The sequence below is a fragment of the Myotis lucifugus genome, unplaced genomic scaffold (genome assembly GCF_000147115.1).
Source record: "Myotis lucifugus unplaced genomic scaffold, Myoluc2.0 scaffold_478, whole genome shotgun sequence".
Lineage (NCBI taxonomy): Eukaryota > Metazoa > Chordata > Mammalia > Chiroptera > Vespertilionidae > Myotis > Myotis lucifugus.
In genome coordinates this window covers 431,403-452,992 of record NW_005871526.1, presented here as the reverse complement: position 1 = coordinate 452,992, position 21,590 = coordinate 431,403, and the positions used below count along the sequence as shown (strand labels likewise).

At 57.1% G+C, this 21,590-nt stretch overlaps 4 protein-coding genes across 4 annotated transcripts in view; 1 reads left to right on the top strand and 3 right to left on the bottom strand.

The window, feature by feature from the left end:
* Positions 1–1,128: 1,128 nt before the first annotated feature.
* TOMM40L (translocase of outer mitochondrial membrane 40 like) lies at positions 1,129–4,391 on the bottom strand. Its single transcript, XM_006103271.3, has 10 exons — positions 4,198–4,391; positions 3,764–4,010; positions 3,434–3,501; positions 3,072–3,164; positions 2,708–2,809; positions 2,466–2,571; positions 2,164–2,286; positions 1,985–2,061; positions 1,695–1,797; positions 1,129–1,594 (listed from the first exon to the last, which is right to left on the bottom strand). Exons 2-10 carry the CDS (start codon positions 3,876–3,878, stop codon positions 1,455–1,457), a joined length of 927 nt encoding a protein of 308 aa, XP_006103333.1. The 5' UTR covers positions 3,879–4,010; positions 4,198–4,391; the 3' UTR covers positions 1,129–1,454.
* A 54-nt stretch (positions 4,392–4,445) lies between these two features.
* On the top strand, positions 4,446–7,235 carry APOA2 (apolipoprotein A2). The gene is given in 5 exon segments (XM_023744602.1): positions 4,446–5,927; positions 6,050–6,123; positions 6,600–6,642; positions 6,644–6,727; positions 7,057–7,235. Coding segments are annotated over 5 exon segments (396 nt in total). The 5' UTR covers positions 4,446–5,868; the 3' UTR covers positions 7,193–7,235.
* Positions 7,236–9,807: 2,572 nt separating this feature from the next.
* Positions 9,808–12,600, bottom strand: FCER1G (Fc fragment of IgE receptor Ig). Its single transcript, XM_006103269.3, has 5 exons — positions 12,442–12,600; positions 10,781–10,872; positions 10,623–10,655; positions 10,318–10,338; positions 9,808–10,165 (listed from the first exon to the last, which is right to left on the bottom strand). Exons 1-5 carry the CDS (start codon positions 12,488–12,490, stop codon positions 10,103–10,105), a joined length of 258 nt encoding a protein of 85 aa, XP_006103331.2. The 5' UTR covers positions 12,491–12,600; the 3' UTR covers positions 9,808–10,102.
* A 524-nt stretch (positions 12,601–13,124) lies between these two features.
* Positions 13,125–21,590, bottom strand: part of NDUFS2 (NADH:ubiquinone oxidoreductase core subunit S2) — an 11,782-nt gene continuing 3,316 nt past the window's right edge. The window contains exons 2-14 of the mRNA XM_023744594.1: positions 20,822–21,088; positions 17,538–17,728; positions 16,147–16,267; positions 15,924–16,036; positions 15,586–15,660; positions 15,373–15,450; positions 15,163–15,248; positions 14,862–14,981; positions 14,180–14,309; positions 13,876–13,971; positions 13,653–13,736; positions 13,475–13,532; positions 13,125–13,324 (exon numbers count right to left, since the gene is read on the bottom strand). Coding sequence (XP_023600362.1) covers positions 13,287–13,324; positions 13,475–13,532; positions 13,653–13,736; positions 13,876–13,971; positions 14,180–14,309; positions 14,862–14,981; positions 15,163–15,248; positions 15,373–15,450; positions 15,586–15,660; positions 15,924–16,036; positions 16,147–16,267; positions 17,538–17,728; positions 20,822–21,088 — 1,457 coding nt within the window. The 3' untranslated portion in view covers positions 13,125–13,286. The remainder of the gene's footprint in view (positions 13,325–13,474; positions 13,533–13,652; positions 13,737–13,875; positions 13,972–14,179; positions 14,310–14,861; positions 14,982–15,162; positions 15,249–15,372; positions 15,451–15,585; positions 15,661–15,923; positions 16,037–16,146; positions 16,268–17,537; positions 17,729–20,821; positions 21,089–21,590) is intronic.

Genomic DNA, 21,590 nt, shown 5'->3' with positions numbered 1-21,590 from the left:
GCAGATGCTTCTCAGTCTCTCCTGGGGGCACCGAAGCCCGTGGGGCCTGCACTCCCTTCCTCTCACGTAGTGCGGTGCCCACACTGCTCCCACCGCTGTCTCAGTTCACTCTCCCCAGCTTTTTGGTTCAGTAGAGACGCAAAGCGGTTGCTCACAGGCTCTGCATCAGCATTCCTGAGCCCAAGGACATCCACACCGCACCCGTCAACCTCTCCAGACAACAGCAGCCTCACGGGAGTGGCGCCCCCTCTTTCCCGGGCCTCTCCCCTCCTCCTCACTGGCCCATCCTTCCATTTTCATTCCAAGTTTTGCTCGCACACAGCTTCCTGGCAAAGCCCTGGCTCCACAGTCCGTCCCCAGCTCTGAGGTGCCTCCCCTTCTGTTCTGCTCACTCCACCAGCCGACCTGGGATGCTCCCGACCACAGAACAGTCCCGCCTTCTAGAAGCTGCTGAGAAGGCCAGACCCTCAGATTCCTCACAGTTGAAGTTCTAGCCAATTCTGGGGCTTTCTTCACTCAGGGCCCTCAGAGCTTGGGGTTCAAGAGAAACGGCGGGAGGAGACTGCCAGACGGAGGCGCCGGGGACCCTGGGACCTTGGCGAGGTCTGTTACCCCGGGGCCCGGCGAGCCTCATGCCGGCGGGCAGCTCAGGCTCGGCTCGGGGCCTCAGACGCTCAGCTGCCACATCTCCCTCCTTTCCCCGGGGCCCCACTCCCTCCTCCTCCAAAGGCTTCTGTATGCGAAGCTGCTGGGCTCCAGGCTGATCTGGAGCATTAACAACCTGCACAGACAAACCCAGCACCTGCGGGCTGCGCTGCGCCTCTGGTCCAGGGTCTGCAGCTGCCAGCACCGCCTGGCCCGACACACTGGCCTGGAGAGGGCCGGCGCTGGGCCCAGAGGTGGGGCCAGAGGAAAGGGAGCCACGGTTCCCGAGAGCCTGCAGCACTCGCTGCCCCTCGTGCAGTCACGGTGTGGTGTGACGTGGACAGTCGTTCTCTGGAAGACAGGAAACGGGAGGAGGAGCTCCTCTGGGAACGGGTGGCCCCACTTTCTGAGGTCAAAGTTCTCTCCCAGCCTGAGGCTCTGGGGTGGCAAACAGGATGGCGCTATCCCATGCAGACATTCCTGCTCTGAAGAGGAAGAGGTGAGGAGCTTTAATCCACAGGGAAATGCAGAAGGGGGAGCATGAGGAGGACAACTCAGCCAGACAGGCCCCTGCCCCTTCTCCCTTAGGCCAGAGCCGCAGCAGGACAGACAGCGTGCGCGGGGGGTGGGGGGGTGGGGAGCAGAGATGGTCCTCAGACCACCGTCTCATCAGCGAGGGCACGGCCCCATCCCCCACTCTGCTCCTGGGACCACGAGGTCACCCAGCCAGGTGGGCTCCAGAGAAGGCCCAGTCTCTGGCCCCGGGCACCTAACTCAGAGGCTGCAGCTGCCGTGGGGGTTCGGGCGCCTCAGCCCACAGTGATGCTGAAGCCACAGTGGAACCTGTTGCGCCAGTGGTTGAGGAAGGCCCCCAGGGCGAGGGTGACGGGCAGCGGGGGCATCTTCTTCTCCAGCACAGCGCCCACACACCAGTTACTGTCCACCACGCCTGCAGCAGGAGATGCGGGCCAGGTTAGGTACCCGGCTCCCTGCCCCCTACCTGCCCCCCATCCCACAACACCTCCGCGTGTGGTCTCAATCATCCTCACCTCTAAACACCATGTTGGCCTGCGGCAGAGTCAGGTGGTAACCAAAGGAGAAGGTTGTGTCTTGTAGCCTGGTGTTTGCCTCAAACTCCACACCAACCTGAACCTGAGGATGGGAGAGGGTCTGTCTCTGTAGAGACTGCGGGGTCCTGACGGGCCAGCAGGAGGAGGCACGCGGGAAATGTATGGGAAGCGCAGGCGGGAAGACAGCCGGTCAGCAGGGCCTGTGGCCGCCCAGGGTGGGCAAAAGTTCACGAGTGACATGCGGGTGGGGGTGGGACCAGTCGTCTCACCTGCTCGTTTGCCCTGTGGTAATAACTGGCATGGGCCCCACCTGATCCCACATTCAACGTAGCTACCCAGTGCACAGCTGTGAAAAGCAGAGGCGGGGGACAGGAGCATTACTGCTTGGACACAGGCCAGGGACCCAGCCAAGTCCAGAATTCCCCTCCCTCTCGCCCTCTCATCATACCGGAGTACTTCCCCGCCAGTGTCAAGATGGCCCCCTCCTCGCCTGGCCGCCGGTGATACACTAACTCTCCCCCCAACACCAGCCGGTGTGTGAGGCTCTGCAGGAAGTGAGCGACCAGGATCACTGGGAGTGGGAGACACAGAGTGAGGCCTAGAGACAGCACCCAGCCTGCCTCCCCCGCAAGGACCCCCCGGGCCTGCCCAGAGGTTCTTCTCTGATCCCTGAACTGGACAGATGATGCAGAGGATTGCCAACAGCAGCAGGTGGGCAGCCAATAAAAAAAACCCTGTCCCACTTCTCACCCGATTCCCCAATCAAGTCAGGATTTCCGAGGGTCAGAGTCGCTGTGTAGTCATCTCCCCGGTACTCGCCGTCAAACTGCCAGGTCAGGAACTTGGACTGCTGCGTCTGAGATGGAGCGCGAGGAGTAAGATCTCCCTCCCTCTCTGCCATCACTGTTGCCTCTGCTCCTCCCCCTGGGGCCCTGGAGCAGGACATTCATGGGGAAAGAAGCCCTTGGATGGAGGCAGGAGCCATGAGTCACCTGGAAGACAGCCTTGGCTCGGAGCCGCTCTGCCAAGAGGAGCAGGACCTGGGCGTTGAGGCTGCCGCTGCTGTCCCAGTCACCTACCACAGTGGGGAAAACCTGTTGAAGAGCTGGACAGTCAGACTCAGCTGGGCTAGGGTTCCACTCAGCCTCAAGCCACAGACGATGGGCTTTCTTTAACAGCACCCAGCGCCCCCTAGTGGGGCCACAAAGGAAAACTCCCACTCCATCACAGTGTCCCTCCTCGCTCCCATTCAGAAGAAACCCAGGGAAACAAGCAGGCGCCCTCCCGGTAACAGACACCTTTCCTCCTGCTCTAGGCGGGCTTTTAGAGAGATGGCCAGGTGTGTGGAGCCCTCACCTCAGTGGGGCTAAGTTGCCAGTCCCCTGCATAGGCCGCGTGGAGGTGATAGCCAGGCAGGCCCAGCGCGCTCAGGTGCACAGTGTGAGCCACCTGCGGGAGAGAAGCCAGTGGAGGAGCGCATTCCTGCTGCATCAGTCCCCATCTCACCCTCCATCCCGCCCATCCAGGCCTTCAAGAATCCCAACTATCCAACACACACTGAGGGCCACCTGACTAAAAGCAACAAGTCCCACCAGCAAGGGCGTCAGAGCCGGCTCCTCCCTCCTCTATCCCGCAGCCTGGCCGGGCAGGAGCAGAGGAAGGAGAGGGTGGGGCCGGGCAGGAGGCGCAGTGAGGAGGGGCCAGAGAAGTGGGAGCACCTGGAAATGGCTGCTCAGAACCTTGTTGACCACGAGCTTCACGCCCTCCATCTGTCCTGGGAAGACATCTGAAGGTGGGAGGGAGGGAGGGAGGGGAGGAGTGAGCACAGAGGGGAGCCCCGACCCCAAGAAGCCGTCCCCGTGCGCGCCACAGCCAGCGCTTTGGAGGAACTGACCTCCTTTCCGGTTCTGCAACAAAATGCTCCATCCATTGCGGTACCTGGGCCTCCCTGAGGCCGGAAGCCCGGCGCGATCGCCCTTTCCTGCTCCCATCTCTGCGCGCCCGCCCCCCGGCCCCTTCCGCGCGAGACACGCGAGTCCCAGCCTCACCTTTGCACAGGCGGTGCAGTTCATCGAAGCTCCCGGGGTTGGGCAGGGGTTCCTCTCGACGGGGGCTCCGGCGGGGCAAAGCCGCCAGCGGAGCCAGGCCCAACGTGTTCCCCATTTCAGGCCACAGGACGGGGAGGGCCGGGGTGAGCTGGGAAGGATGCTCTTCCTCCCTCTACCCCCCGCGGGCCCCACCCCCCATCCTCCGGCTCCCCAGCCCCCGAAACTTCCACATGGTCCGACGCTAGGCCTGGAACGAGAAGAGCGGGGGCGAGGGCACCGGGCGGGCGCTGCATCGCGGGCACAGTCCCGTCGCACCTTTGGCCCCACAGCCCACCCGTCACCCATCTCTAACCCCAGCCCCCCACGCCTCCCCCGCTTCCTACTCTCCCTCCCGAGGCCCCGGGGCGAGGTTCGCCACGTAGCGGTCGCCTTACCGCCTCAGACCTCCGTGCTGCCCCCTTCCCCCCGGCACACCCCGGTCATCTTGATGGGGGCAGCCATCTTGAGTGATGGCAGGACTGCGGCTTCACGCTGCTGTCTCCGCGTGGTCATGAGCACCATCTTGGAACCGGGCAAAAAGAAGCTTTTAAAGATCCGACCCTCCCTGGACTGGGCCCCGCCCAATCTATTAAAAATAAGCGGCCTTGATCTCCCTGGGGCCAATGAGAGAGGAGGAAGCAGAGGAGTGGCAGGCGTCGCGTCCAGAGAGCTCCAGCCTTGGAGCTGCGGAGGCGGGGCTTGCGGGCAGCTCCCGAGACCGACTCGGAGCTGATTGGCTCGGTCCGCGGCCTCCAGGTCGGGGCGTGGGAGCGCGCGGGACGCTGGAGGGAGCATCGTGGAGCCTGGGCCGTCGAAGCTCCCTCCGCCAGACAGCGTGGGGACCGGCCTTGGAGAAGAGGGCGGAGGGAACTACGGGGAAGACTTATTTTCCACCCGGTTCAGTCGCCCTCGGCGCCCCCCACCCCCCCAGGATCGCCTGGGCTCCTCCTCCCAGGCCTCCGCGACGCTCTGCAAATGCGAGCTGCTCGCCGCACAGCTGCCCTAGGACGCGCTCCTGCCTCCCTCTCGGAATGGGACCGCGTGTGAGCGCCTGGGGTGTGGAGGAGCAGGGGCTGCAGCCTCCATTCCAGCAGATCCGGCTCCTGAAACACCTGCCCCTGTAATTAATCAATCCTTCCTTCCCTGATTCCCCAGGCAAAGCTAGAAAATAAAATCCCGGAATATGGGCCCCGCCCCCAAGTGCGCTCCACTCCAGGCCAGGCGGGAGTCAGTGGGGTGCCTTCCAGCACTGGGGGCTCCACAGGGAAATGGGAGCCCTCGCTGGGCCTCGCATCTCCACCCCCAACTCCCAGGAATGTCCTGCCTACACTTTGATGGCAAAAAGGTGAAAGATGCAAATGCTGCTGATACCTATTCAGCTGACTTCACCCAAATGCCTTGGGAATTTCCTCCCTCCCTGCTATCTGGGCAGAGGGGTGCTGTGGCCCCTGCTGACTCACTTTTGCTGGCTACCACCTCGCCCTAATAAGGTGATCCAATGACCAGGGACCTTCAACTTTTACTCTTTAACCTGAACCTCTTTTCCTACCAGAGGCTGCTTTCTGACTTTGGAGGTAGGGTGTGATCATTGGTCAACATGTTTTCAACCTTGTCTCATCACCCATTAACTGAGGAAGGGACAAGCAAATCACCTGCCCCCTGACCCTCATCCCTACCCCTAATTTCAACTCCTTTCTCCTTTCTTCTGTTCCCTAAAATCTCTTGCAAGTTGCAGTGAAGGGGGGCGCGGGCGTAGAGTTGGGGAGTGGTCCTAATGGGACAGAGTTACTGAGGGCTGAGGGTTGATGTGTCAGAGCTTCCAGAGAAACATAGCACTCTGACTTCCTGCAGCGCGGACCTAGGGACTGCTGCCCCAGACCCCAACAGAGCGAACCTCTAGTAGGCCTACAGGACACCCTGCCTCCATGAAGGCCTGCACCAGGCGTCCCCCATGCACTTGTCCCCTCCTCCCCATCTCTCCAACGTGTTTACTCCAACATGGTCCACCCCAATGTCCCTCCACAGTCCTTGTCACCTGACAGGGGGGTGGGGAAGCAGGCAGATACATGGGCCCTGCCTCCCCAGCCAGGCCAGGCATAGGCGCAAGGACAGAGGCACTGACCAGGTAGGAAGCAGCAGTTGTGGGGAGGGGAGGGACCCGGTTGGAGTGGACACCTTGGAAGGGTCCCTGGGAAGGGGCTGAAGCCCACCCAGCTTCAGTGTCGCCCCACCTCCATCTGTTCCCAGGCCACCTCCCCATATCACCACCATGAAGCTGCTTGTAGTGGCGGTGCTGCTCCTCACCATCTCTGGCCTCGAAGGTGGGTGTGGAGTGGAGGGGGGTCCCAAGAAGAAGGCGGTAGGGGTCCTGGCTGCCCATCTGTCAGTTCTGTGCCCAGATCTGGCAACCCCAAGGCTCAAAATGAAGACCATTCCCCCTCTAAAGCCCAGAAAGCCCATCCAAAGACCTGGAGTGGGAGGCCTGTTTGGGCTGGGCACTGGCAGTGGTGTCGCCAGAGGCCAGGACCAGTGGTTCTCAACCTTCTGGCCCTTTAAATACAGTTCCTCATGTTGTGACCCAACCATAAAATTATTTTCGTTGCTACTTCATAACTGTAATGTTGCTACCGTTATGAATCGTCATGTAAATATCTGATATGCAGGATGGTCTTAGGCAACTCCTGTGAAAGGGTCATTCCACCGCCAAAGGGGTCACGACCCACAGGTTGAGAACCGCTGGCCAGGACTCAGTATTGGGGACCAGCTAAAAAGGGGGGTGTTTCTGTGTGCCCAGTAGCCTTGGTCCGGAGGCAGGCAGAGGAGACGAGCCTGCAAAGCCTGTTCTCAGTACCTGCAAACCGTGACCGACTATGGCAAGGACCTGGTTGAGAAGGTCAAGGGCCCAGAGGTCCGGGCCCAGGCCAAGTAAGTCTCAGCAAGGGGGGTTCAGGGCCCACAGAAGACTGAGCTCGGGGTGGAGATTGGGGAAATGGAGCTCTGAACTGGAGAAAACAACTGCCTCATCCCTGCAGGCCCACGGGCCTGTGGACAGATGGGCCCAGCAGCTGGGTTGTGGGTTTCTGTCTCCGGCTGTGCTCCCTCCCAGCGGAGGGAGGGCTGCCTCTCCTCCTGGAGCTGTGCCGTGCCAGCAGGACCAGCACTGAGCTGGGGGGCTTGGGCCCACCTCCCACACCACCAAGGCCTCTGCCAGTGCCTTGGTTCCTTACACTGACCTCTAACCCTCATATGTCCAGGGCTTACTTGGAGAACACACGTGAGCAGCTGACACCCCTGGTCAAGAAGGCTGGGAATGAGCTGATGAGCTTCCTCAATTACTTCGTGGTATCCCAATCACCGTCGGATGCCCAGCCACCCCAAGCTGGCCCCTAGGACACGTCTGGCTGGCCTCCAGCGCCCTCTGTCCCCACACCTTGCTTCTACAATAAATAGTAAAGGAGTCCATGGTGAGTTTTTTGAGGATGGGAGAGGAAGACAGAAGTCCAGGAGGAGGAGGCGGCTTGGGTGTGAAGGGTGGAGAAAGGGTCCAAGAGACAAATGTGGGAAATGGCAGAGTGGGCACCGCGGAGTCTCCTCCAGGCCCAGAACGGCTCTGAGGAGATGAAGAGCCATTCCATGGCCCTGGCTTGTTTGGCTCAGTGGATAGAGCGTCGGCCTGCGGACTGAAAGGTCCCAGGTTCAATTCCTGGTCAAAGGCACATGCCTGGGTTGCGGGCTCGATCCCCAGTGTGGGGTGTGCAGGAGGCAGCTGATCCCATGATTCTCTCTCATCATTAATGTTTCTATCTCTCCCTCTCACTTCCTCTCTGAAATCAATAAAAATATATTAAAAAAAAAAAAAAAAAGAACCTTTGCATGGACGAGGGCCTGAGAAAGGCATGAGACTCAGAGACTCATGCTGGATTCCTGGCCTCGGGCAGGCACAGGAAACGAGGCCTCCCTCAGAAGCTCCTCACCATCATCCTATGACAGTGATGGCGAACCTATGACACGTGTGTCAGAGGTGACACGCAAACTCATTTTTTTGGTTGATTTTTCTTTGTTAAATGGCATTTAAATATATAAAATAAATATCAAAAATATAAGTCTTTGTTTTACTATGGTTGCAAAGATCAAAAAAATTCTATATGTGACACGGCACCAGAGTTAAGTTAGGGTTTTTCAAAATGCTGACACGCCGAGCTCAAAAGGTTCGCCATCACTGTCCTATGAAGAGGGGAAAGCTTCCAAAAAGCGAACCCAGAGATGTCCCCCAAGGCCCTCCCTCCCCTTCCGAGCCGGGGAACACTGCCTGCTTCCCCCCCGCCCCCCCCAGCCTACAGTAAAAGGTGCGGCTCACTCTCCCCACACTGCTCTCACCTGAACTCCTATCTGGGGACACCTTTCCACACCCTCCTCTCTTATCTGGGTGCTGTCACAGCCCTGGCCCAGCGGCCATTGGAGAGCCTGGAACCAGCAGACACCACAGCCAGTTCAAGGCCTGGCAAGCTCCCGTTGGGTGGACATGTGGGACTAGAGATGCTGGGAGCCATGATGCCTGGATTAAATCCCAGCAGAACAGAAAGCGGGCTGGGTGGGTGTGCAAGGCGAGGGAAACGGAGGCATTGTCGGAAACGTATGCCCACCTGACCTCTCAGGTCAGACAGGTGCTTCCCCTCCCCGGCGCGTTTCCCATGTCCCATCTGAAATTGCCTTCAGGTGAGGCTCCAGTTTCTTCTGCATATTGCTGACCCTCAGCCCTCATGGCCCCCTTCCTCCCCTTCTTTCCCAGGACCTGGGGTGTCTCCTGTGCTAAAGTGTACAGGGACAGACCGCAGTCTGTCACTTGTAGGACAACCTAGTTTAACTTGACAGGTGAAACTACAAAGAGCTGGATACTCACAGGGTTAGTGAGCAGAGCAAGTGGTACAAGGAGTTGGAAAAATGCGTTGACAAGTGTGAGTCACTGTGAGAGGAAAGAACTGCCAGCCTGGGTGGCCTGGGCACAGAGCAGAGACCTATCTGAGAGGGCTGCTGGGTCTGGGGCAGGACGGGCCGCAGCAGATGGGATGCGAAGACTTCCAGCCCTGGCCGGTGTGGCCCTGTTGGTTGGAGCATCATCCCATACGCTGGAAGGTGGAGGGTTTCTTAGGGCACATACCTAGGGGCAACCGATCAATGTTTCTCTTTCTCTCTCTCTCAAAGAAAGAAAGAACCCCTGATCAGTGTTCTCAGTTGTTAGAGCGCCAGCCCATGCACTAAAGGGTCACGGGCTCAATTCCCAGTCAAGGGCATGTACCTGGGTTGCAGATTCGATCCCTGGGGTCAGGGCACATACAGGCGACTGATGCTTCTCTCTCTCTCTGAAAACAACAACATACTTCCTGGGAATCCGGCCTCCTGCTGGAAACTGCACAGGCCTGAGGGGGTTCCTTCACCGCCCACCTATGCATTCAAGGAGCTCCCCGCCCCCATCAGGACCCAACTTGTCCCCTTTGTCTTGCCCACATCCAATCCCTCCCTGTTCCACTAAGGCCCCTCTTGCCCCAGGACCTGCTGAGAACCCACTGTCCCCTGCAACCTTCCCTGAGGAGCGGCAGAGCCTTCCTCACATCGCCCCTCCTGACGCTGGGCTTTTGGCCAGGCTGCGCCATGGACCCTGAGCTGTCCCACAGACTCTGACCCCACTGTGATTGGATTGGTCACTCTCTGAGGCTGGGCAGCCAGGCTTTCCCACAGCCCAGAAGTCACTTCTTAGGTTCGAATATCTCTGAATGTGCCCAGAATCCCAACACGGAAGACCCTGCTTCTGCTCAAACTAGAGGCCTGGGGCCAGGGGTCTCCTTTGTCCCCTCACAGCAGCATTTGCCCTTCAGTTGAGCAAAACAGCCTGGCGTTGGACACTGAGCTCTGGGAGTCAGGCGTGGGCCTCTGCCTTGCTCCCACTGGCTCTGCAGTCCCAGCCAGAGCCTTGCAGAGGCTACGTGTCCAAGGAAGGAAGCAAGGAGTGGAGCCCAGTCTGAGGCAGCTTTATTGGTGCTGCTCCCGTCCCATTGCCTGGTGGGAACTGGGAGGAGGGGGGAGGGGGAGGTCAGGGGAGACTAGAATACGCACATTAATGAGCAGGATCTGAGCACAGGCCTTGGGCAGGGAGGAGGAACCAATGGGTCCATTCATGGGGGCATAGCATCTTTACAGGGGAGGTCTGTGGGCATTAATGGCGGGAGGCATATGTGGTGTCAACCATGGGACTGGGCGGGAACTGGAGCAGAAGGAGGACGTGACCAAGGGCATCTGTTCTAGTTACTCTGTTGGTTTCTGATGCTTCAGGGTCTCATAAGTCTCCTGGTTCCGGGGGCTCAGGCCCTGGAGGTGAAGGTCAGAGGACAGTCAGGAGCTTGAATCCCTCCACGGCTCCCACTAACCCCCACAGACCCTGCCCTTCCAAAAGTCACTCAAAATCCACCCTCCTCTGCTGACGTCCTGGGATTGGGGGTGGGCGGGGCCAACGCACTCACCGTGTAAATGCCATCTGATTTCTGTGGAGGCAAAGGAGCAACTTGTCAGAGACCCACACATCCTCTAGGGCTCCCCAGCATCTTCTTCCGCACCCAGGGACATATCAGCCAGGGGTGGGACTTGTCACCAGTGATTTGGCTGGGTGGCAGGGTGGGTAGGGTGAGGTGGGAAGTGGGTCTCTGAAGCTTATGCAGGTCAACACCTGAGATTCACCTCCCAGGGGCTGCAGACCCCAAGGCTATAGCCCAGAAGGGCTGAGTCTGCAAAATTGTTGATACCCGGGTGTGGGGAGGGGGTTCCATACCTGATAGGCTACAGCTGCCTTTCGCACCTGTATCTGGAGTAGAGGAAGGTCATTAGTAAGAGCAATGTTAGTGGCCCATCCCCCTTCCCTCCAAACTTGGTGGGTTTCTCCTCAAAGCCATGCTGCCACCACTGCCCCACCCACCTGCCCAGCCTCACCTTGAGTCGACAGTAGAGCAGGGTTAGGATGATCCCGTACAGAAACAGGATTGCATCCAGGATGTAGCAGATCTGAGGCTCTCCCAGGGCCTCTGAGGGGAGAGAGGGTGCCCATGGGGAGGGCGTCAGGGAAGGGAGGGCCCTGGGAGGGAGGCCGGGCCTGAGGGTGCTCTGCAGGGAAGCTCGCTCTTTCTCTGGATTCCTCTCCTCAGCCCCAGACTTTCCTGCGAGCACTGGGGCTCCTCAGGCTTGGCTGAGCACTTCATAGCCCTCAAGGGACTCATCTGAGTTCACTGGGCAAAAACCAAAACCTCAGCCTGGAGGGCAGGGCGCGGGGAAGGCAGTGACAAATGTCAGTGAAGAAACCACAGCAGTGTCTCTGCTCAGTCCTGTGACCTGTGGCTGAGAGCTGGACAGGAAGGGTGTGAGCTGGGGAAGGGCGGGAAGGCCATTACTGCTGTTGGTCATCTGGCCTCGGCGCACGCTGCTCTGCCCACCAGACACTTGGGCATGTAAAAGCCAGGCAGCTGCTTCCCCGGCTCAGGGATGCCCCGCCCAGCACAGTCTCCCAGGGAAGGCCCTGCTGAGATTCCGTCTCGGGGACAGGGTGTCTCTGTGGGACTCTACCCTGTTCCTCACACCCTGGCCACTGAGAGGAAGTTTGTGCAATTAAAGAAGTAAAATAGGGTCTGAGCTCCTATCTGCCCCATCACCCTGGCCGCTGTCACATGGGCTCCCGGGCTGTGACTTTTATTCTGCGAAGACGTCTTTCACACTCCCTGTTGCACAAATCTCAAGGCTGCCCTGTTTGGGAAACGCCGTCGCCATCTCACCGCTGACAAAACCGAGGCCCAAGGAAGCGAAGCAGCTCCCTCAGGGCACAGTCAGGACACTGGCAGCAAAGCCGAGCTTTCCGCCCTCAGCTGGTGCCCGCCCAGGCCTCAGCGGCGCTCCCATCGCCCGGCTGCTCTCAGACCCTTCCACCTTCATAGCTGGGTTGGTGCAACCTTCCTTCCATCTTTCAATTTCCCCAAATTCCCTTCAGTTTCACTAACCCTGTTCCCCCCAAACTGCAGCCACAACCATCCATCTTGTAAACATTCACACAAGACAACCCTGAGAGGGAGAGGCCAGAGTTCATAAACTGACCGCGGAGCCTTTCCCATTCCTGCCCAGTTCCCCGAGGAGGCTCAGGTCTCTAGATGCTCACACTGCCCACCCTCCACTGCGGCTGCCGGGAGGTGCATGTCAGCCATGACACACGGAAGCAGCAATCACATCTGCTTGGCTAGCCTGGCCTCCCTCCCACGCACGAGGCCAGGCCTCTGCTCCCACAGGCACTTGACAGATACCACTTAGGCAGCTGGAGGCCAGCTCCTCCTGGACAAGACCAAAGGCCCCACAGGAAACCAGCCCATTTTGTGTGTCACACCCTCCCTCCCTGCCAGCTGCAGCCCCGGGGTGCCTGTCCATCCTAAGATGGGGACAAGGAAGGAGGAAACTGACTTTTGTGCCCGGATGGAACCACACAGGCCCAGCCTGAGTCCCTGTGCCCAGCTGCCCACTACTGCCCGCCCCCCCAGGGGTCCCTGCCTCGCCTGCCCATATGCCCTTGACTCCCACCTGGGAGTCTAGCTCACTGTCCCTCAGCAAGCCCTCACCTGCTTGTCCAACCAAAAGGAGTGCGAGCAGGAGCGCCGTGGGAATCATCTTGGGCGGGCGGAGGGGCGGCACGCGGAGCGCAGCTGAGGGCCGGCGCAGCTGTGCTGGTGAGCAGCTCCCTGACCACAGAGTTCCCCCCTTCCTGCCACGCCTCCCCCAGCTCTGGCCCCTTCCCCTTCCTGCGCTAGAAACCAGGCGGCTCCCGGAAGGGCCAACTAAGGGAGCAGAGCGGTCTGGGCCCTTCCGCCTCAGGCGTCCAGTGACTGGGGCTCTGCCTCCACAGGAGGGGACTCCCATGCTGGGCAAGACCAAGTCACCCCCTTCCCACACAGCCCTGCTCAGAGACACACCTGGGAGAACCGCCACCTGGCTCCCTAGGACCCATGCGAGCCCTTTCCTCTCCACCGGGAACGTCCCCAGCCCTGATTCGAGGGGTACTGGTCTGTGTGAGCACCAAGGTCTGGGCGGGTGGGGGGGGTGAGGGGGGGTGGGGAGGCGGGGGGGCGCTGAGGGAAAAGAGGAAACGGGGAATGGAGAAGTGGAAAGGACAAGAGTCAGAGAAGGGGCGGAGAGGAACAGGAAAAACTGCTAAGAACGGAGTCTAACAGAGAAGTACAAGGTTAACAAACACTCAAGTTTCCCATGAAAATGAAAGACAGTGAGATACTAAGACATAAGAGGCTTTGGCATAGGGGCCAGAGGCGGCTAATTTATTCCTTTCTTTTCTAGAACACGCACAGAAAGCCTAACAGCTGAGTGTCGTGCACACACACAGCCCACTTCCAATGACGACAGGCTCCGCACGGAAGTCGAGAGGCAGGGAGATGAAGTGCTGCTGTCCTGCTCACCGGTCAACTTCGCCAAACACAATATCCTGGGTGCCTAGGAGGCCGGGGAGGAGAAAGTGCTGTCACCCAGGACCCAGAGACTGAGGATGGGAGTCCACACCCCGAGTCTCTGCGGAACAGGAAGTGTCCAGATTCTGTCCCCACATAGGGGCCCAGTGCCTCTGTCCACACAACAGCCTCGTACCTATGATGGCAACGACGTCTGCCAGCATGTGTCCTTTAGACATCTTGTCCAAACCAGCCTGCAAATGGAGGGAGCAACAGCGTTAGCAAGGCTATCAGCGTAGACGAGAGGGAAGTTCACAGAAATCTCAACCAAGGGCAACCATAGTGGAGTCAGAATCATCGGGACTGGTTCTTACCAGGTGGGCAAAACCAGGAGCCTTGATCTTGCATCGATAAGGGCGGCTGCTGCCATCAGACACCAGGTACACCCCAAACTCTCCCTGCCCGAGGAGGAAGGAGACGGCTGCCACCAGCAGAAAGGAGCTGCTCCTCGCCAGCTGACCTTCTCGTCACCCACACCCTCACCAACATGTCTCCAACCGCCCACTCCTCGCCAAGGTTTCCCTCCCCTCCTCTCACCTTAGGAGCCTCAATGGCTGTGTATGTGGCCCCCGGAGGAACCTGGTAGCCCTCAGTGTACAACTTAAAGTGATGGATCAGGGACTCCATAGACGTCTGGAGGGAGAGAGGAGCATCAATACCCCAGACCCACAGCCTCACTCGCCACGCCGGCACAGGAAGCAGCCTCTCCCCTCAGAGAAGACAGAGGACAGGGGGCCACAGGAGCTGGAGGCTCTCATACAGTGAGCTCTCTGCAAACGGACTGAATCCCAGGATCCTCTCGCTTGCCCTGCAGGACCTCCCCTCCTCGCCCTGCAGCTACCTTCATCTCGGCTCGCTTGGGCGGAGACACTTTGGCATCATCAACCTTGATCTCCCCAGGAGGCATCTTGTTCAGACACTGAGAGATGATTCGAAGGGACTGGCGCATCTCCTCCACCCGGCACAGGTACCTGAAGGAGACGAGAGAGCCCTGAGCAGAGGCTCCGACCTGAAAAGCGCTGGGATTCCCTCACTCCTCTCCTAGCCGAGCACCTGGGCGTGGCCTGGCCACCACAGCAAGCCTGCAGTCTTCCGGTTCTGGTACTGGGCCTGTCCCCAATTCCCCTCCTAATTTTCTCAGACCCTGTCGAGTAGCATTTCCCTCTTTAATCACCATCTTACACACGCCCTGGAGTACAGAATGGGTGAGAGTCAGACAGACTCAAAAGCAACAGGAAGCCTCACTCAGGGTCAGTACACAGGAACGAGATGCGAAGCTGAGGATCTGGTGGAAAGAACCTGGGTCAGGAGTCTAGTCTCAACTCTAACGGAATAATCCTGGGCTCTTCTCTGCCCTTCATGCCTCGCTTCCTCAGCGATCAGATGCAGCCCACACTAGTTCTAAGACAGAAGGACACCGCCAGGGCAAAACAAGGCGTCACAGGAAAGTGCTCTGAAAAGCACTCACACACACAGGGAAGAAAGCAGCTGGACCGTGCGCTAGAGGAGGACCTGGGCCTCACCTGTCATAGCAGTCCCCTCGGGAGCCGATTGGAACATCAAAGTCCACCTGGTCATAGACGTCATAGGGCTGGGTCTTCCGCAGGTCCCACTGGATGCCTGAGCCCCGCAGCATCACCCCGCTGCAGAGACAAGACAGCAACAATGGCTGCTCTCCACACACCAAGAAAGGCACCCTCCCTCCCCCCACCCCCCCACCCCCGGCTCTGGGCGGGAGACAAACTCAGTGTGGCCAGGAAGGTCCAGGAAGCCATACTCTCAGTCCAGAAGCCCCACCCCCAGGGGAGAAGCCTAGTCCTCCACCTAAAGCCGTAGTTCAGCGCGTCTTCGGCAGTTACAACCCCAATGTCAACTGTCCGATTCCGCCAGATCCTATTGTTGGTCAGCATCTGTTAGCCAAGAAAACACCTTTCAAACGTCCAACACCTCCGTGTCTTTCAGCACAGGGGACCAAAACCCCACAAATCAGGCTTGGGGAGAAAAGAGGGATTTTCCCCATGACTCCTATCTCACCTCCTCCACCTCATCAATCCGAAGAGAGAAGTTTTTAGAAAACTGGTAAATGTCATCCATAAGCCCAAGGGGTAAGTCCTAGGAGCCAAAGGGAGAGTGACAGTGAGCACAGCAGAGCCTCTGGCCAGGGCCACACGGCGGCTTTTCAGTCAGCCAGCGCTGCCCTCCAGTGGTCGCGAAGGACACGAGCAGGGACACTGGGAGACTGCTCACCTGGTGCACCCCTCCTGGGCGGATGTAAGCAGCATGCATCCGAGCCCCAGACACTCGCTCGTAGAACTCAAACATCTGGATGGGATACACAGGGAATTGGGGACAAAATCCTGGACCCTAAGTCTGACCACATGGTGGTACACTCCCCTGCCCCTCACAACAGAGTCCCTAAAGACTATAACTGGCCCCTAAAAAAAGAATATAACCCAGGTTAAATAAACCTCCTCCCCTAAGTGTTCCCCCTGCGTCCTCTCTCTCGTTTCAGTCTCATTTCTCCTTCATACCTTCTCCACTTCCTCATCTCCTTCGCCACTCCTATTCTTCCCACCTTCTCATACCTTCTCCCTTTCTTCAAACATCCAGAAGAAAGGGGTCATGGCCCCAATGTCCAAGGCATGTGTGGTCACAGCCATGATGTGGTTCAACAGCCGTGTGATTTCCCCAAACAGCACTGCAGAGAGGGGAGGACAAGAAAGGGGCCAAGGACCCAGGCTGACAGCAGGCCTCGGGAGAGCCCGGGATCTGCACACTAAGCCGGGGCCCGGGAGAGGCTGGGCGTACCTCGGATCCACTGTGCCCGCGGAGGAGGCTGGATGTTCAGCAATTTCTCCACAGCCAGCGAGTAAGCCTGCTCATTGCACATCATGGACACGTAGTCCAGCCGGTCAAAGTACGGAAGGGCCTGGGAAGAGGGAGGAACCAGGTCCCCTCTCAGGGCCAGGAGCCCTCAAGGATACCTCATGCCCAACAGTGTGCTGGGCAGGGACCCTGAGTCATGTTTGCCAGGATCCTCAGTGAAAACACTCTGACCAGGAACAATTTCCAGCTCCCATGTCACATAACTGAACACAGGTCTGGGCAGCACAGACACGAGAGCTAGCATCCCAGAGCACAGCCCAGCAAAGCCTGGTGAGTTCTGAGTACTTCTTGCCTTGGTTTTTAAAATAACATATTAAATTGCAAACCAATATCATTTAATTTTAACAATGGCTATTTTAACTACTGGTTCACAAAATTCCCCAAAATTTAACAATCTGCCCTGTGACTCAGGATGACCGGGGTCCAGCACCCCACTGCCAACCGTCCTCCAGGTCATCAGTCTTAGGGGTCCCCATCCCCTGAGTTCAGACATAAGGAAGGTGGGATTTGTTTCTGGTAGGAAGGACTCCTTCCCAGAACACCAGACTCTAAGCCCAGCTGTGAGCTTCCAGGAAGGAGGCGGAGCTGAGATGCCCCTCGTGGGGACAGCCAGTTCTTGCACTGATGTCACTGTGACTGGGCAGTGCTGCAGGGTGAACTCCATGGACTCTGGGACCATAAGCCACCACTGCCTGCAATCTCCAGGGAAAGCGCAATCTGGCTGGCTGGTTCTTCATCCGAACCCATCACCCTCTCTCAAGACCTTTCTTCGTGACTGAAAAAACTTCAGGTTCCTACCCCAGATCCAGTTCCTTTAACTCTGACCCTCACCACTTGGGTCACATAGTTCTCTTAAAAATGTCAAACTCTGTCACAGACTCCCTCCTGGTCACTCTGACTCTCTGAGTATTTCGAAAGCAAGCAAACAGCTGGAAGATACAATATTCAGCTGTTAATCCTGGGGAGCTGATGTCTCTCTCCTCTGTCCCTGCCCACTAGGGACCCTGGCTTTGACATTTGAGTGCAATATAAGAGCAGGGAAACTGAGGCACTACAGGAAGGACACAGGGCAGCCAAAAGACAGCCCAAGAAAAGCTGGGAGTGTGGCTCTGGCTACAAAGCATTCCTACTGGGTAAACTGAGTCCAGATGATTCAAGTCCTGCATCCCCTGCCACAACCCTCCCTCCTCCCAACCAACACTGTCCTCACAACCTCCACAGGCGACTCCCTCACAACCCTCCACCCCTGGAGCTTTGGGGACAGCCAGCTGGCAATGCCCAGGTCCCGTGCACCGGCCTCTGTGTGCCCACACCTGCAGGTAGGTCTTGTATTCGATGAGCTTCTCGGTGCCTCGGTGCAGCAGGCCGATGTGAGGGTCACACTTCCGCACCATCTCCCCACTCAGCTCCATCACCAGGCGTAACACACCATGGGCTGCTGGGTGCTGGGGCCCAAAGTTCAGGGTCAGGTTTGACACCATTGTGTCCTTCGGAGGGTCCACATCTGAGAAGTGGGAAAGAGTTCAAAGCCAAACGGCAACTCCCTTGAGAGCCCCCAAGAGGCAGCAGGGTTAGCCTTTCCCTGCTCTCCACACTGTTAGTTTCCTAATCTCCAGGAGGACCACTGGGTGGGAAAAGCTTTCTGAGGAGAGGGACGACAAACACTCTTCCCACATCACCCAGAATACCCTTGTAGTAGTAGTAGTAGTAGTAGTAGTAGTAATAATAATAATAATAATAATAATAATAATAATAGCTAACACCTATATAGCCCTTATTATGTGCCCTGCACTGCTCTAACCATTTTACTTATTTTAATTAATTCTCACAACAACCATATGAGTACTAGGTACTTTTGTTATCCCCATTTTACTGGCAAAACTGAGGCCAGAAAGGATAAATGACTTCACACACTGGCAGAGCCTGGACTGGACTCAGCCTGTTCAGCTCCAAGATCCACACTCCTTTTTCTTTCTTTTTTTTGTTTGTTTTTTATTTCAAAGTCCACACTCTTAACCACTAGGATGCACTGCTCTCCAAATGCATCTGATGACCCACCAGGAGATGGGAGAGAGATAGAAACATCAGTGATGAGAGAGAATCATGGGTCGGCTGCCTCCTGCATGCCCCCTATCGGGGATCGAGCCCACAACCCAGGCATGTGCCCTGACCAGAAATCAACCTGGCAACTTTCGGTGCACAGGACGACACCCAACCAACGGAGCCACACCAGCCAGGACTGGACATTTAATTCTTTCTATTAAATGACTGGACGGACCCTCAAGAATGTTACAAGTGAGCCCTAGATGGTTTGGCTCAGTGGATAGAGTGTTGGCCTGTGGACTGAAGAGTCCTGGGTTTGATGCCCGGGTTGTGAGCTGGATCCCCAGTCGGGGGCATGCAGGAGGCAGCTGATCAATGGTTCTCTCTCATCATTGACGTTTCTATCTCTCTCTCCCTCTGCCTTCCTCTCTGAAATCATTAGAGCATGATTCTTTATCTTTTCGATAAAAAAAAAAAAAAAAAAGGAAAAAAACAAAGTAAATAAAAGAATGGTACAATTTTAATTTAATAGAATAAGTACCTGTGAGAAACTAGTAACACAGGCCCAACTGACGAGTTCCCAATTCAGTGGTTCAGCCATGAAGTATTTGAAGGGAGGGAAAAGCACTGTGAAGACCTGAGCTGGCTCTTAAGTTCAAAGGACTCGGAGGCAGAGAGAAGAGACTGCCCAGGTGTGGAATCCACATGGGTCAATCTTGACGTAAACAGTGTTTCTGGGACTCTTACCTGCCCCGAGGCAGATCAGTATTGGCTACTATTTTGTTTAAATATATTTTGATTGATTTCAGAGAGGAAGAGGGAAAGAAAGATGGAAACATCAATGATGAGAGAGAATCACTGATCGGCTGCCTCCTGCAATCCCCCCATTGGGGATCGAGCCCACAACCCGGGCATGTGCCCTTGACCGGAATCGAACCTGGGACCTTTCAGATCACAGGCCGACGGTCTATACACTGAGCCAAACGGGGTAGGGCAGTGCTACTATTAATAACAGCACTATGGGCGATTTGCCATGTGCCAATCACTGCACTAAGTGGCTTCTGTTTTTATTGCCTCACTGACTCCTAACAGTAGTGCTGTGAAGGAGGTATTTTATTCACTGGTAAATAAAGGATTGAGATTTAATACCAGAGCCCAACTTTTAAAGCAAAATTCTTCACTGTGGGCTTTGTGGAGTCAGACAGATCTGAGCACAATTCCACCTGTGTGTCCTTGGTCAAGTTTTAATCTCCCTGCACTATAATGTCCTCGAAGTTGGGATAATACTAGTATCACTCTCAGAGGATTGTTGTCTGTACTACGCGAGATAATGCATACAAAACACATAGGATATGTAAGCACCCAGCTATTTTTACTGTGAGATTTCTGAAAAGTAACTGGAGCCCTAGCTGGTTTGGCTCAGTAGATAGAGCATCAGCCTGTGGACTGAAGGGTCCCAGGATCGATTCTGGTCAAGGGCATATGCGCGAGTTGTGGGCTTGAGCCCCAGTAGGGGGCGTGCACAAGGCAGCTGACCAATGATTCTCTCTCATCATTGATGTTTCTCTCTCTCTCTTTCCCTTCCTCTCTGAAATCAATAAAATATATTTAAAAAAAGAAAAGGAAAAGTAACTGGAAGTGCCTTTAAAGGTTTTAGAGCATGAGAATGATTGACATGGTAAATGGACCTTTGGGGACAATGAAGGCCATGACACCGGATTAGGATAGCAGGTCAGGGCAGGAGCCCAGTGAAGAGACTCCTGAAACAACCAAGGTCTGACACAAAATACATGTGGACACAAAGGGGAGAGGTGCCCTAATGTACATGAGGAAAGAGCTGCAGGGCTTGGTGACTTACTGGGCACAGACGGAAGGCAAGAGAAAACTGAGCCAAGGTGACTAAACAGTGTCAATTCTGAGATTAGGAGAAAGCAGTGCCACTGTACCAAACCAAAAAGTCAAAGTGGAAAGACTGGTTTTCAGGGAGAAAAAAAATGTTTGTGTTCAGGAAGGTTTCCTTTGTGTGACTGGGAAAGCCACCTTGCCCAGCCAGGCAGATGGGAACATACTGTCTACTGAACCTCTGGGAAAAGTTGAAGCTAAAGCTATAAATTTGGTGGAGTCCGGCCGCACAGCTCCGTGGTTGAGTGTTGACCCATGAACCAGGAGGTCCCGGTTCAATTCCCGGTCAGGGCACTTGCCCAGGTTGCGGGCTCCATCCCCAGTGTGGGGTGTGCAGGAGGCAGCCGATTCATGATTGTCTCTCATCATCGATGTTCCTCTCTCTCACTCTCCCTTCCTCTCTGAAATCAATTAATATATATATGTATATATAGAAATTTAATGTCATCTTTAAAAAAATCCTTGGTAGGGACCTACTATTTCCTTCTCCTGGAATGTTCTTCTGCTCCGTCTCTAGGTGACAAACACCTACGATGGTCACTGTGACTGTGTTTGGTGAGTTGCATGAGAAAGAAGCCGAAGGCCGACGGCTACAGCCTGCGAAGACCGAGCTCAGCAGCACAAGTCAGGTGGGCAGGGCCCTGGCACTCACCATTCCAGGGTGGAGGCTTCCAGTGGGCTGTCTCCTTGGTGGGGTACATGACCGCTCCCCCAAACTGCTCGGCCCACTCCACATCTGGCTGCCACTGCCGGGCACCTCTAGGGAGTTCAAGGCACAGGCTGAGCAGTGCTGGTTCCTGTTCCCACCCCCCTCGGGGGCAGGCCGGGGAGGAGGCCTGGGTCCTTCCATGCCGAGCACCGGGCACGGGCTCCGCAGCTCTGCAGAACCAGCTGGGCCCCAGACGTCCTGTCCCGACAGCTTATTCCAGAACCGCTTCACCCAGCGCCCCGCTCCGCCCGGCCGGCCGCTCAAGGTCAGCGGGGAGACAGGGCGCCTGCTGCCTCCTGGCTCGGCTCGGGCGTGAGCGGAGCGATGCCCCGCAGCCCGGGGCGCCGCGTGTGCTCCTCCTTTCCTTTCCCCGCGTGTCACCGGCGGCACCCACCCGTGACGGGGTTCAGGAAAGGCCGCAGAGATAAGGGGAGGGACACGATCTCAACGCTGCGGGGCAGGTCTCCCTCCACCTCCTTTCACCGCGGGCCGAACGAGCGCGAGACCGCTTTCCTCGGCCGGGCGGGCGCCGCGGCCCCCGGGTCCGAGACCGCGGGCCGGGGGTCACAGGCCAGGTCACCCTTCCCCGGGCCCAGCGGGGGGGACTCCCGGCCATGGGGACAGCGCGGCGGGGGCTACCGGGTCTCACCTGCCGTGCTGCACCTGCAGGCGGGCTCTCAGCGGCGGGTCGCAGCAGACTGGGCCGCCGCGC

Coding starts and splice junctions, on each gene's coding strand:
- TOMM40L (XM_006103271.3), bottom strand. CDS start 3,878: ATGGGGAACACGTTGGGCCTGGCTCCGCTGGCGGCTTTGCCCCGCCGG. Junction 3,165..3,433: donor TTCTGAGCAGCCATTTCCAG/GTGCTCCCACTT, acceptor TCTCTCCCGCAG/GTGGCTCACACTGTGCACCT. Junction 1,595..1,694: donor GGCCAACATGGTGTTTAGAG/GTGAGGATGATT, acceptor CTCCTGCTGCAG/GCGTGGTGGACAGTAACTGG.
- FCER1G (XM_006103269.3), bottom strand. CDS start 12,490: ATGATTCCCACGGCGCTCCTGCTCGCACTCCTTTTGGTTGGACAAGCA. Junction 10,656..10,780: donor TGCTCTACTGTCGACTCAAG/GTGAGGCTGGGC, acceptor CCTCTACTCCAG/ATACAGGTGCGAAAGGCAGC. Junction 10,339..10,622: donor AGGCAGCTGTAGCCTATCAG/GTATGGAACCCC, acceptor TTGCCTCCACAG/AAATCAGATGGCATTTACAC.